At 31.0% G+C, this 13,958-nt stretch overlaps 1 protein-coding gene across 2 annotated transcripts in view; it reads right to left on the bottom strand.

The window, feature by feature from the left end:
• LOC146539977 (lachesin-like) overlaps positions 1-13,958 on the bottom strand; it is a 194,706-nt gene that overhangs the window by 29,723 nt on the left and 151,025 nt on the right. The window contains exon 1 of one of the 2 annotated variants that reach the window (XM_085207265.1): positions 10,522-10,841. The exons of the other annotated variant lie outside the window; for it this stretch is intronic. Coding sequence (XP_085063391.1) covers positions 10,522-10,603 — 82 coding nt within the window. The 5' untranslated portion in view covers positions 10,604-10,841. Of the gene's footprint in view, positions 1-10,521; positions 10,842-13,958 lie in introns of those variants that run through there. 2 annotated transcript variants of the gene reach the window in all.

Raw genomic sequence — 13,958 nt, 5'->3', positions numbered from 1 at the left:
ATATATTTTAAATTGTGAATTATGTAGGAAACAAAAGAATTATAGGAATGATAGATTGAATAAACGAATTCAGCCTCCAAGAGTATTTAAAATAGATGATAAGGTTTATTTAAAAAATTCAATGATAGATAGGCACAAAACGAAATCAAGATTTCTGGGTCCATACAAAATCTTAAGTAAAGAACCGCATAATAAATATAAAATAAGCAATGAAAAAATTTATCACGTAGAGGAACTAATTGTTTTAGAATCCTCTATACTTTCGGATACAAGTTCAAGTAGTTAGACCCTTCGGAAAATGTAGTAAAACCTACTCGAATATTAGAAGGAAAGTGCTATACAATAAATATATAAGTTAGAAATAAAAATTATTATACATAAGTTAGAAATATGTAAATCACAGATATCAAAGTATACATATTATTTTAGAACATATTAAAATAAAATTGTTTCAGTAAATACTACATTGTATTGTAAATTTAATATGATTTTTTTATTGATAATTGTGTAAAGTAGTATATAGAAAATATGAAATATTGTACCTATTATCCAATACAACCTTCCCTTTTCCTATCCTATAATGCGAACGGTAATTATAGCATACAATGGAAATGAAATATGTGATGTCGAAGATTATACTGAACTAGAACATTAATATGCAAAGGAAATATTTAAAAAAAAAGGAATACTTGCGAATAGCGGAAGATGTCAAATGGTTTTTATTAAATGTCCTCAGAGCTGACAAGACAGAGTCTTCAGATAAAATCATCATTGGAAAAAAAGAATTACAGCTGATGAAGATGGAGAATAAATAAAATTCCAACATTTAACTATGAAAATCACGACATAGTATAATATGGTTGACAACTATTATAACTATTATTATATTGATATGCCTAATTTTTGTTTAAATTCTCAGATCCAGGTTTCGTTCGAAACATGTACTTCGAATTTGGAGGGGGACAGTCAACCTAGTCTAGCATTGTTCTAACAAATGGTTTAAATAAAAGATAATAAATATAAAACAAGAGCTCGACGGCATGTGGGCCTATGGTAGATTTATGACTCCGAGAGAAAGTTCTATAAAAGCATTACGAGAACCCTGCTGCACATGTTGGGGCACATGAACATTTGGATGTCGATGACAATAGGCTCGCTGATTTCCGACTTCCAGGGAATTTCATATAATAACTCCATGAGAAACAAAGCATCGTGGGAAACGAGCCAAAGGGGTGGGGACACCCGAATTTGTATTAAAGCCGACCAACCTTAGGGATAAGGCAATTCCACTACCAGCACTCTTATAGTTAAGAACTAGTTTTAATAATAATTGTATTTTATTTTAATAAAATAGTTTTTAAATACAAAGTTTAAGATATTTTTACTCGTGCAAACGCATCTAAATCTTCGTTGCTATAAAGGCAGGCGGGTTTTTTTTTTCGAGCTTGTGGTTAATGCTGAAGAGGGTATTCTGTCCCTGATGAAAAGCAAGCACTACGTGGTTGCCTGTGACGAAAATTAAATAGAATGCATTGGCCGGGAATTGAACCCGGGCTGCCCGCGTGGCAGGCGAGCATTCTACCACTGAACCACCGATGTGTGTAAGGCAGGCGGGCGCGGCGGACTCGCTTGTATAAGCATAACGTCGCGAGGCGCGTTTCGCAGCAAGGATTTTTTGATATTGTAACAACTTCTAAAGTACTTATTAAAATGAAAAACAGAAAAGACAGTTTTGATCTACATTAAATGGCCAACGTAACTAATATACTTATTTATATACTGAGAGTAAGGGATAAGTGAAACTTGACTCGATACAGTTGATGTGTGAACGGCGTGATGTGTCAATAATTAAATGCGTTTTTCTCTAAAACTATTCGCAATTTCGAAATAGTTTAAAAAGCAAATTTTATCTTCGTTTAATGTAGAAATTTAATAAAGTATTTTAAAGGATAAGGATTAATACCATTATGGAAAAATATCCCTCACAATAAAAAATATATTGAAATTACTATTTTTAGACAGTAATATGATCACTACACGTTATTCTTAAAAGATACGAATATGCCATCGCGGACTTTTTTGTAGATATTATTAAGAGGAACAATACTCCAGTACATTTTTTTCATGTAGTATTTACTATTAAAGCAGCGCATGCGCCAAAGTGTCTCAGCGGGTGGGACTTTATACACATTTATCGTATTTATGTTAATTTACATAAGAATGTACAAATAATAAACTATATATAAACCTTCCCTGAGAAATACTCGACCTAATGGTGAAAACCGCATCCAAATCCGTTGGGTGGTTTAGAAGAAGAAGAGTTAGAAATTTCAGACAGACACAAAAAGCGACTTTGTTTTATAAGATATAGGATAGGATAGGATATATAAAAAAATTAAATAATCTCGTTTTATATAGGACTAGCGGACGCTTGCAGCTTCGCTTGCCTATTTAAGGGTGAATTCTAATAATCCATGAAACATGTGTTCAATGAAATATTTTTAAGAGTCTAAATTTCAAATTTTATAAAAATCGGTGGCGATTTAAAGATTTTTCCATACAAACTTTCAACCCCTTATTTGCACCCTTAGGGGGAGAATTCTAGAAAACGATGAAACACGTGTTCAATTAAATACTTTTAAAAATCTAAATTTCAAATTTTATAAAAATCGGTGCCGATTTAAATTTTTTTCCATACAAACTTTGAGCCCCTATTTCACCCCTTTAGGGTTAAAATTTTTCAAAATCCCTTCTTAGTGGATGTCCAGATTACGAAAGTAAACTTTTGTCCAAATTTAACATTTCTACCATCAGCGGTTAAGGCTGTGCGTGCGTCTTACCTCAGTCAGTGAGGACAAGTCCTTTTATATATATAGATAAACAGCGAAAGCTAGATAGAAACAAGACAGCTAAAACAATTTATTTTTTATTAAAGAGCTAAACGGTTTTTATTGTCTCGTCTGGAAATTTTATCCGAATATATTATTATTTCTGTCACTTATATTATATTATACAATTTATTTCATAATACATATATATGTATAATTAAGATATGTTAATATTGAACTATGTTGTCGTGCTGTCTATATATATATCTAAATACATGATGTATGTATTATATCTGCTATTAGCATAATTATATCGTATGAATTGTGGGGAATGATAAGCCATCTATATCTTGCGAAATGACCCCAGTATAACATTTCATGGGCTATAACAGCCTAACATATAATCTATTGAAGTATATTAATTAAAAGTTATTAAGAAATATCATCATTATTTACTTATAACTTTTGTAGAATAATAACAATTGAAGCAAGATTCATTAGACTAAACTTGAGAAATAGTTTGGTTCATATTTTTATTATCTTTTTTTTCTTAGTTTTGTTTTTATATATGTATTTTCTTACTATCAATAAGCATACATAAATCTATATCATTTTCATGACATCGCTATATTAAAGAACACATTTGATATTGGAAGAAGTATTAATTTATATGTTTTTTTTCTTAAATTTTGTCTCTATCTCTATTGTAAAAAGCTCTACCTTTATACCGAACTTTATTAAGAGGAACATAATATAAAAAGCGTAGCAAGACTTCCCAGAGACGGCGAAGATTTTAATGATATGTTATGAGAAAAGTGAACGAGAAAGTTTCGCTATCGCGACCGCGTAGCTGGTGTTAGCGAGGCTTGTTTATGTGGCAATTGGCATTGCAATGAACTGGCATCCTGGCATCCTGGCAACTTCCAAAGGCGCTCCCGACTTGACTAACAAATTGCAGCATGGCGGCAACTCTCAAATAATCATACACAAGGTACCAAGGTAAGTTCTGAACCGGGCGAGCGTTGGAAGTTCATCCAACTTTAGTCTGATAGTAATTTACTTTGGCACTGCGGTCAAGACAGATGAGCGGCGTTCGGTGATTTTATGTGTATTACGTGCTAATGACAGTTTATATAATAATTTAAGTTTGTCATTTTATATTCACATTCGTTGCTGCGATACGTAAAACCGACAGACGTTAAAATTAATGTTTTTAATTTAGATTAAACCAATTACAAAGAAATAACATTTATTTTGTTTTCTATTCAATATAAATAATTACTTTCCATATATTTTTTTTAATTACTCTCTTTGTTCGCGTTCGTCTGTTTATTTATTTTCAGAGAAGAAATAGATTAAATACAGATTAATTAATACGAAAGATTCAGATCAATTTTAGAGCAACACTCATATAGGTTTAACGAAATCCAATAATACCCTTTTGAATATTCCACGGCTCATCCAGCAAAAAGCTAATCCGTTGAATAATGGCGTTATAGATATCAACGTCGGAGCAGCCGTAGTGAAAAATATACCAGTTGTTCGACGCTCTACGAATATATATGGAATTAATAAAGCTTTTTAGATAATAGCATTTGGTCTGTTGATGGCTTTATAATTTTTTTATTCTATGATGAATTAGAGGTAACATATTATATATATTATTCACGCTGTATCCCGCAGGGTGCATGTTGAATGGCGGAACACAACTCCGCGTTTTTTTGCCTTGGTACCGGATCGATTAGCTGTTATTTTATGATAAATTCTGGAAATTAAAATAGTTTAAGATTATTATTATTAAAAGCAAATATATTTTATTGAAAATCTTTTGTTTATCTGTGTTCATAAGGGCGTTGTGGTGCAGCGGTAAAGCTTGAGTAGTTATTACAATAACTTATAAAATTTCTTTATTTCATTATTGATGAATTCATTCATAGATATATACTATTTTCAATTACTTTCCTTTAACTTTTATATTGTAGTTGAAATTAAGGAAAAATCCTAAAAACTTTTGCAGAACAGTAATTCTTTTTGTTAAACTTTCTTCAATCCGCACACCAAATAGGATCTGTGTGCTTGTAGGTAATTTATCTTGTTGGCTTTAAGTAGTTGTTGCTTATCTGACGTATTTGTTACTGAATATATATGTATGAAATCAAGTTAAAGTTTTGCGTCCAAAAAATATGAAATTATTTTTCCTTCGTTTAAATTGTACGTATGTACAAATGTTTAAATAAAAAATCCAATACGTATAAGGTACTATTAAGCTTAATAACTGTAATATAATGATGATGGTGATGAATTGTATCCTATGTGGTAATGAATTATTGTCATATTATGATATTATTGTTGTCTTTTTGTTGTTTTCTTTTTTTTATTATATAGATGGCTACAGTCACACTTTCTGTCCCTGTGCTACGACTGGCTCTATTATATTTATAAATCTATAAATATAATAAACTAGTAGCCCAGCTAAACCTCAGGAGAAATACAAATATTGCCTTAGGAAAAGTTGTTCAACGTTATGAATACTTCCCTATGCGCCCACTATCTATAAAAATATACCTACCGCTACCTAAATGTTAGTTTATGTGGCTAATTAAAAGAAATAATTACAAATATTATTTTACTAAGTCGGTAAAGCCGGTCGTGGCGTGAACGTGATCTCACGTGACTGTGAACGCAACAGGTTGTGGGTTCAATTACTCGAAAAAAAAAAATATTTGATAGTTTTCTTTCTTTTGCTCTGGTGTCGAGGCAAAGTGCGGAGTTGAGTTCTGCGACGCAATGTCTACAGAATTCGGCGAAAAATGGGAATATAGTGTGAAGTAAAAAAAAAAATTTCACTGGCATTATTGTATTTTTTTTTAAAACTACATACGCACAACGGTAACGGTGATAAATGGTAATAGGGCCAGACTTATAAAATCCACGTAAACGAAACTGCGGACGGCACTTACTATAATAAATTTAACACATAAATGAGTAAAACGGCCAGTGAGTAGTGCATTAAACAAACTAAATATAATATTTTTTTTTTATTTTGTTTTTTAATATTTAGTTTATTCATTTATATATATTTTTTACCTTAACACTTTTCTTTTCACGCTGTATCTCGCACATAGCTGGGTAATCAGCCGGAACCTATAGTTTGTAGATTTGAGCATTAGATAAAATGTAAACATAGAAAGCAAAGTTTCTCAAACCTTTTTTTCGTTTCTATTTAATTTTCGTAGCAAAGAGTTTCCTATATATATTTCCATCAGCTAGCTGTACTGTTTTATGTTGTCTTTTCTGAAAGCCACACTCCATGATAAAAATATAAAAACTAAATGTTAAAATATTGCAATATATAATAAAAATAACAATTATGTATAAATTTAAATAAACTATATTTATATTTGCAACTTTGAATTAGATAGAACAGTTTTGATTGTTCCTGTATCAAAATTCAATTAATTCATATAAGCTAAACATGTAACACATGGTACATCAACAGACGAATAAAGCTACTGTACTAATTAGAGATAGCACTCGTGACGATCAAATTATCGGGAAAAAGATTTTTAGAAATTTCAGTATTTAATAAAATCGCTTATCGCCTCCGTTACTTCACGAGTATTAATGTTTAATGTTTATAGTTTGAATGGAAACATATTTTCTATTAGGAAAATGGTGGAAATTGTGTTCCGTATAAATATATATATACAAATATTCTTATACATTTTATCAGAAATATTATTATAAATACGCTACCATTATAATATAAACATAACAATATTCATGTCGACAATCTGAATTATTCATAGCTTATATAGATATTAGGAATAAATAGAATTCCATTCAATCGCTTGTTCGATTTGTAACAATAGTACTAATTCGGAACATCAATTTGATTTTCAATTGAACTATCAACTTCTCGAACAGGATTGTAGGTTACGGTCATTATTTCAACTACGTATTGCTGTTGAATGGGTTGTATTGTCATTGTCATTGGACGAATGTATAAAATACTTGATGAAAATAGGAAAAAGTGTTAAACTATTTAACACTATACGAGTTTTTTTTTATTATGACATGAATTTTAAAAGCATATTTAAAGTTATTATTGGCGGAATAGATTTGATATAAATTGATATAATTATAGTGATAAAACCGATATAGCGACCACGTCTCGGCAAAAGGAGTATAGGCCGCCCTCCAACCAGGTGGACCGACGACCTCAAGAAGACAGCGGGAACCCACTGGATTCAAAGGGCGCAGGACCGGACGGAGTGGCGAGCATTGGGGGAGGCCTATGTCCAGCAGTGAACTTTAAAAGGCTGATGGATGATAAAAGCTTAGATTAAAATTTGAATTTATATATTTGGACGGTATTACGACTTTTGTGGTATAATTTTACGGTATTTATTATTATTCTTTATGTCTATTATCATAAATACAAATGAAGCTGGTTTATTTTTATTTTTACGTTCTTCTTCCTAATTATAACATAAATGCCTATATAGAATAATTATAAGAACATGTGTAGGAGAAGATGATAAATATCAAATTATGTATAACAGTTAAAACATTTTAAAATTAAAACGATTTTAGTAAATTAAAAATGTATCCTTTTCAAAAATTTCAGAATACACATTGATTTAACTTTTTATATTTTTATATACTGTCATAAGTTAAGCTCCAAAGCATCGCATATTAGCAAGAAATGAAGAATAATAAAAATAGAAATGTCAGTTCAACTATTTCGAAGGAGCGCTAATAAATTTTAAATTCATATTATGAAATAATTTTCATTATTATAAGAATACACTACGTACTATAGAGTGGTGAAACTCGACGCCGTCCCTTGTCATGTCACCTGAATAAACATTTACCGGTAATGCTAGCTTTATAAAATTATTTAAGAAGGCTGCTATCATGTCTCTTAAGCTCTACTATCTAATAACGGTTTATGTTAAATTTATCAATTTATTATACTTTTTAGGTATGCGAACTTATAATTATTAGATATACCTATGAGTATTTTAATTTTTTTAGCTAGGCTAGGTAAACTTTAGGGCTTCATCCATCCATCCATCCATTAGCCTTGCAACGTCCACATAGGCCTCCCCTAATTTATTTAATATAATTTAATTTAGGGCTTAACAGTATATTATTCTTCTTTACGACATATGATAATTTAATTTGTGTTTTTGTTATTCTTCTTAGGACATACTCGGGTCTGTGAGCACGTGTGTGTGTGTCATTTCAGCTTTGCTAAAATGACATAGGTCTGGGGGCTGTGGGATTTCAGTCTATTACAGAAGAATTATTACTTATTGAGAGTAGGTACATACTTTTTTAATTACATCGTCACTGAACGCCACGAACGCCACGTCAATATAGTGGATAATTAGAAGAAAGCGCGGGTTCGAGTCCCGTTATATCTAAATTTTTATTTGTCTCCTAAAATATTTTTCTATATTGTTGGCATGGAATAACATTTTATAAATATTCAATATAAGTAATTTGGTTTTATATTTCTAATATTCTATAAAATTTATTTAATAACTAATTGAAAACGAATAATATATTAATAGCCACATGTTCATTGAAAAGGCATATTGTTACTATAGGTGTGTATAATACAATGAGATGTTATTAACTTAAATATAATGAAGTGAAATTTTCTTGAATATCAAATACTAATATTTAATAATATATTAGATACATAATGATTATAATATAATTGAGTATATTTCACAATATTTTATTGTAAGTACTTCACTTACTTTGATGAAGCCGGTTGAAACATGCTTGTTTATTATTAATTTCCTCTCACCTTGGAAGCGCTAAAACTCTTCTTCCATGAAATTAAATTAATATGTATCATATGACGTTTTATTAATACTTACTTTCTAAATATATGTATTACATAAATATACAAAAATAAATACACAAACAAAGAGACAAATAAGACAACAGATAGGTATATAGATAGCTGATAAAAATATGTTCAATCTCTCTCTATAGTAAAAGTCGTTAAAATATTTTCTTAATAGCAATCAGAAGAGAATTCCGCACACAGCAGGACAGGCAGAAGGAACCTAGTGTTAAAACCTGGAACCTAGTGTTAAAATTCTGGAGGCATTACGTGTTGAGTGGCTGAACTCACCGCCGCGCTTTTTGCCTCGACACCAGAGCGAAGAAAATAAAAGAAGAAGAAAGAAAATATAAATTAAAATAAATATTACATCTCCTCGAGTGGGTATCGAACCCACAACCAGTCGGTTTTACAGTCACACTTTGTGCCCCTGCGCCACGTTTGGCCTCTGGAAATATTTTCTTTATCATTAAATGAATAAATACTAATTACTAATTCAATTGAAAATTTAATTTTCAATTGAATTAAATATTTCTTTCCTGTAAATGGATGTGTATTTTTATGGCTGTACAAAACATTTTGCTTAAGTAAAAATGACTCATTTACTGTACTTCCATTAAAACTAAAAGATTTTTATAAAGTACAAGTATATTCTTTAATTTAATTATGATACATATAAAAGCTGGTACCGTCTCTATTTATACTTGTATAATATGTATTCTGTTTGTCAGAAGCAACTAAGAAGTATACAGTGTAATTACTATGTTACCTGTGTATATTATTTCGAGCGCCAACTAACTATTTTCTATGATGTACTAAAGTTTGAACTTAATTTAACTTAATTTAGAGTAGTTTATTTAATAATTTTAGAACATTAAAAGCTATTATTCATACCTTTAGTTTTGTTAACATTGGAAATTCGTATCTGCGACCCTTTTAGTAACGTTATACTGCTCGAGTGAACGAACCAGGAACAACATTGTTGTTACTATGAAATTTCTATACAAGACTTGAAAAAGTGGCTATAACACCTTTTATTTTTAATCAAGAGTTTATAATATTGATAATAATAATCACCATATGAACGTAAAGTATAATTTTATTACAATATAAAGTAAGGAGAGTGCCAGCAATAAATGTTGTAACAGCCACATTTACAATTCTCGTACAGAAATTTCGCCTTAGCGACAATGCTCGTCGACTCTATAATATTTACAATTGTGAAATATTTAAAACAGTGCTAAGTTTGTAACAGTGTCTGACGTTAACTTCGAAACAACAGTGACAATCGTATTATTACTCGAGTTAAATAAATATTATAATATGAAAAATATTAGTATAATTTTATTTGTTTTATAGTCTATCAGGACATTTAAAAATAAGTATTATCTTTTTGTTATGGTTATAATATAAATAGTTGTCATTAAAATGGTATATTTATTCGTATAAATGTAATTATAATAGTACGCGTAAAAAGAAGTTAATTTATATTTGGAAACATAATTTAACTTTCATTTAAAATCGTAAAGCGTTTTGCAGTTTAATCACTTTTGGCTTTTTCTGGATAGAAGCATAACTTTATTTATCAAAAGTTGAAAACAAAGTTTGTGCAAAGGCAAAACAAGAGAATAAATAAAACTGATAAGTTAAAGAAGAAAAGTTTCATTGTAGTCTCGATTTATTTTCTTTTATCCAAAGGCTATTACAGTAATTTTGAAGTTTTGAAGAATCCTAACTCTTAAAGTAATTAAAACGGAAACTTTAGACGAAATTTATGATTTTCCGAGTTATAGCTTACACGTAAATTGATTTTCTCTGTTTACTTACCGTCGGATGATACCACGGGTCTGGCGATTATTAAAAGTAGCAACAGTACCGTAGAACACGAGGCATATCGTAAGTGATTCATATTTGCATAAATATTTAACCCATCAGCATCGTAGATTAAACTTTTTTGTTTATTAACGATATGTCAACAAAAGTTGTTTCACGAGGCCGGCGCGGTGATAGAGTTCTCTCATTGATTCGCCGCTCGACGTGGAAATCGGTTTGATTAAATATTCATAGAGTGGTTGTGGGAGCGGAGATCGCGGCCGCGGACGAGCGAGAGTGGCGCGCGGGCGGCGGACGCGCGACGGCCTCGTAGCGCTCCGGCTGCGTACTGCCCGCGCTACGGCAACCTCGCCGCTTTGTCTACGAGCGCCTACGAGCGGCACGTAGCAGCGCTTGCGTAGCCCCGCCTCGCTCTCCAACGAAAGGACGGAACATTGCCAGTATTTGTAACAGTTTGCGTCAAATTGATATAAATGGAGACGGTTTTAATAAAGTGTAATTGACTTTTGCCGACTTCGCGTCGCATTAATTTCGGCCACGCTAAGACGCCCCGGGCAGGTGCGGCGTTAAATACCATCGGAGTTACTTCGCTTTTTGCCATGAATAATCTCAAATTTAAATGAATGTTAATTATGACGAGATTTTAAGTTTATACCCTTAAGATTGACGCTAAGTAACAAAAATAAATCTCTCCGCCTTCGAAACTTTATACGTAATTAAGTATGGAATTTTATTTCTTCTTTATTATTTTCTTTTTCCCTGTTTACGGAAAAAGCTTTCAGTAACGGTCTCTTAATTACATTCGTATTTATGGATGTACTCATTGAATATATATTTTTATTTAATTCTGATTTCAGCATTAAAATAGGTTCACGTCGATGCAGTGTCAAACAGATGGCTGAATGCTACGTTATTTTTAAATTCGTTGCATACATATTTATGTTATATTAGGCCAGTCGTCGTGCAAGGGCACAAGCGTGAATTTGCAAACGCGACAGGACGTGAGTTCGATTCCCATTGGAGGAAATGGAATATTTAATATTTTCATTTCTTCGCTCTTGTGTCAAGGCAAAGCGCGACATTAAGTTCGCCACTCAACACGCAATGCCCCCGGAATTCGGCGGAAAGTGGGTAGCGGAATGTCTTTTCGTCGTTCAAGCTCTACCATATTCGGGATACAGAATGAAACTGACATATTTATATGATAATAGTTATAGAAAATTATCAAGTAGATATATTGTTACGTAATGGTTTATTACTAGTTAATATAAGCGTGTAAGCTTCACAGCGGGAAGCGACACGGTGAGAACGCGGCAGGTGCTACGCATTAGACATTGACTTTGCCAGTTGTAAGGATAAAGGGTCACAGTGTCAATATAATCAATTAACTATATTTATATAACCATTATATAACCATTTATATTATAATAAATGGTTCTATAATCGTTGAGTTAATATATATATCGTGTTTGTACTTTTCGATTATCAAACATAAATGCAAATAAAAAGTATTATTGAGTAATATTGATTCAAGAAGTTCCGTATTCATTATTCATATTATATCGATTCTGTTTGGATATTTATACTCTGTTAACTTTAATTTTAATATAATTAGAATTTTATGAGCTTTATTAAGATTTTAAGCTTAAATCTAGATGTTGTTCGAGAGTAGGCGTTAATATCTGCAGCACAGTGTTTTACTTCGCTAATGTAGTTATTACCTTTAAAATCAAAAATTCTGTAAAATATAATTTTCGGCGATGTCATATTTAAATATTTTGAAATAAATAAGCTACAATTATTCTTTTATATTTATAAAAAATATATATTTTTACTTAGTTTTTTGCTAGAATAGTAAAAAAAAATCACAACGTTAGGCAACGGGTAGTTCCGATAAGGATGTAGAGAGCGGCTAAAGCTAGTTGTCATCATGTTTTAACAGTGTAATCCGTGAGGGATAAATCTAGTTTGTGAACAATATTAAATGTTTTTTTTTTTAAATTTTAACTTCGTATCCTGCTTATAAAGAAGAACAGGTAGAGGGAACCTAATCTTCCGAATACTTTTGGAGGCTTTGCGTTTTGAGTAGCTGTACTCACTTACAGACACTAGACATTACACAAGACAAGAAATTGTACCATTAATTACAAAAACAAAACAAACAAATGACATTTTTTAAATGTATGACAATAGCATTTTCCATCTCACTTAAATGTCACATATATATTTGGTACATTTCAATTAGCGTTATTGAAAATTGAATGAATCTTTGCTAAAGGCTCTGGGTCGATGTGTATATAAAAAATATATTATGTTTATCAAGACTGAAACATTGAGGGCATTCGTGGCGCAGGAGCACAAGCGTGGGACTGTTGACGCGACAGGTTGTGAGTTCGATTCTCACTCGAGACAATGAGATATTTAATATTATTATTTCTTAGAGGCAACTCCGCTACTTAAAAAGCAATGCCTCCAGATTTCATCGGAAAATGGATCACTAAAAGTTTTTACACTAGGCTCCCTCTGCTTACCTTGCTATGTGGGATACAGCGTTAACCCGAAAAAAAGAAGAAATTGAATAATCTATCTATCTATCTATCTATTTATCTATCTATCTATCTTATTCATAGTGAAAATATATCATCCGTATTTAAAATTTCACGTATTTTATCGAACATACGGAATAATTAACATCAAAACGTGATTTTAATATGAAGCATTGAAAATACCGTGACAATAATACATTTTTTTTATTTTCCTTGATTTCTGTTTTAAAATATTATTTTTCAACAATAATTAATGTATATTTTTGGTTTTAAATTCTTATTAATATTCAAAGATATTTTTGTAAGAGGAATTAAATTTCCTTATGGAACTATCTCCGCCACACTTTGCTTCGACATAGACAGATACGACGACAGAGCGAAATGAAAATATTAAATATTTCTTTTCCTCGAGTGGGAATCAAACTCACACCTGTCGCGTTTACAATAACACGCTTGTACCCTGCGCCACGACAGGCCTTAAGTTAAGGAAAAAAAATCTGCAATTTTTTTTAATAATAGCAATCTAGCATCGCCTAGCTAATATTTAAAAATTACTATTATCCTAATAATGGATAAAGTATAACAATGAAAACTTTAAATCACTTTTAATAAGTTTTTAAATTGTAGTACAATTGTGCTCTACAATTTCAGCTATCTATTTACCCTGATCAATCACTGTCTCTTCAATTTTGTTGGTCTTAATAACGAATTTGTAAAAACGAATGATAATTAATACTATTAATACAACATTATTTGTATTAATAATATAATATAATACAAATATGTTTTGAAGTTATTATTTACTTTACACGTAAATGCCACAGTTATCTAACATTATTCAAATTAGTCAATAAATATGAAAAAAAAACAAATATTGAACATACA

The sequence above is a fragment of the Heliconius melpomene genome, chromosome 3 (assembly GCF_056956725.1).
Source record: "Heliconius melpomene rosina isolate 202511_hmr_F chromosome 3, ASM5695672v1, whole genome shotgun sequence".
Lineage (NCBI taxonomy): Eukaryota > Metazoa > Arthropoda > Insecta > Lepidoptera > Nymphalidae > Heliconius > Heliconius melpomene.
The sequence above is the reverse complement of the archived record's forward strand: the minus strand, read 5'-3'. Positions and strand labels throughout refer to the sequence as shown.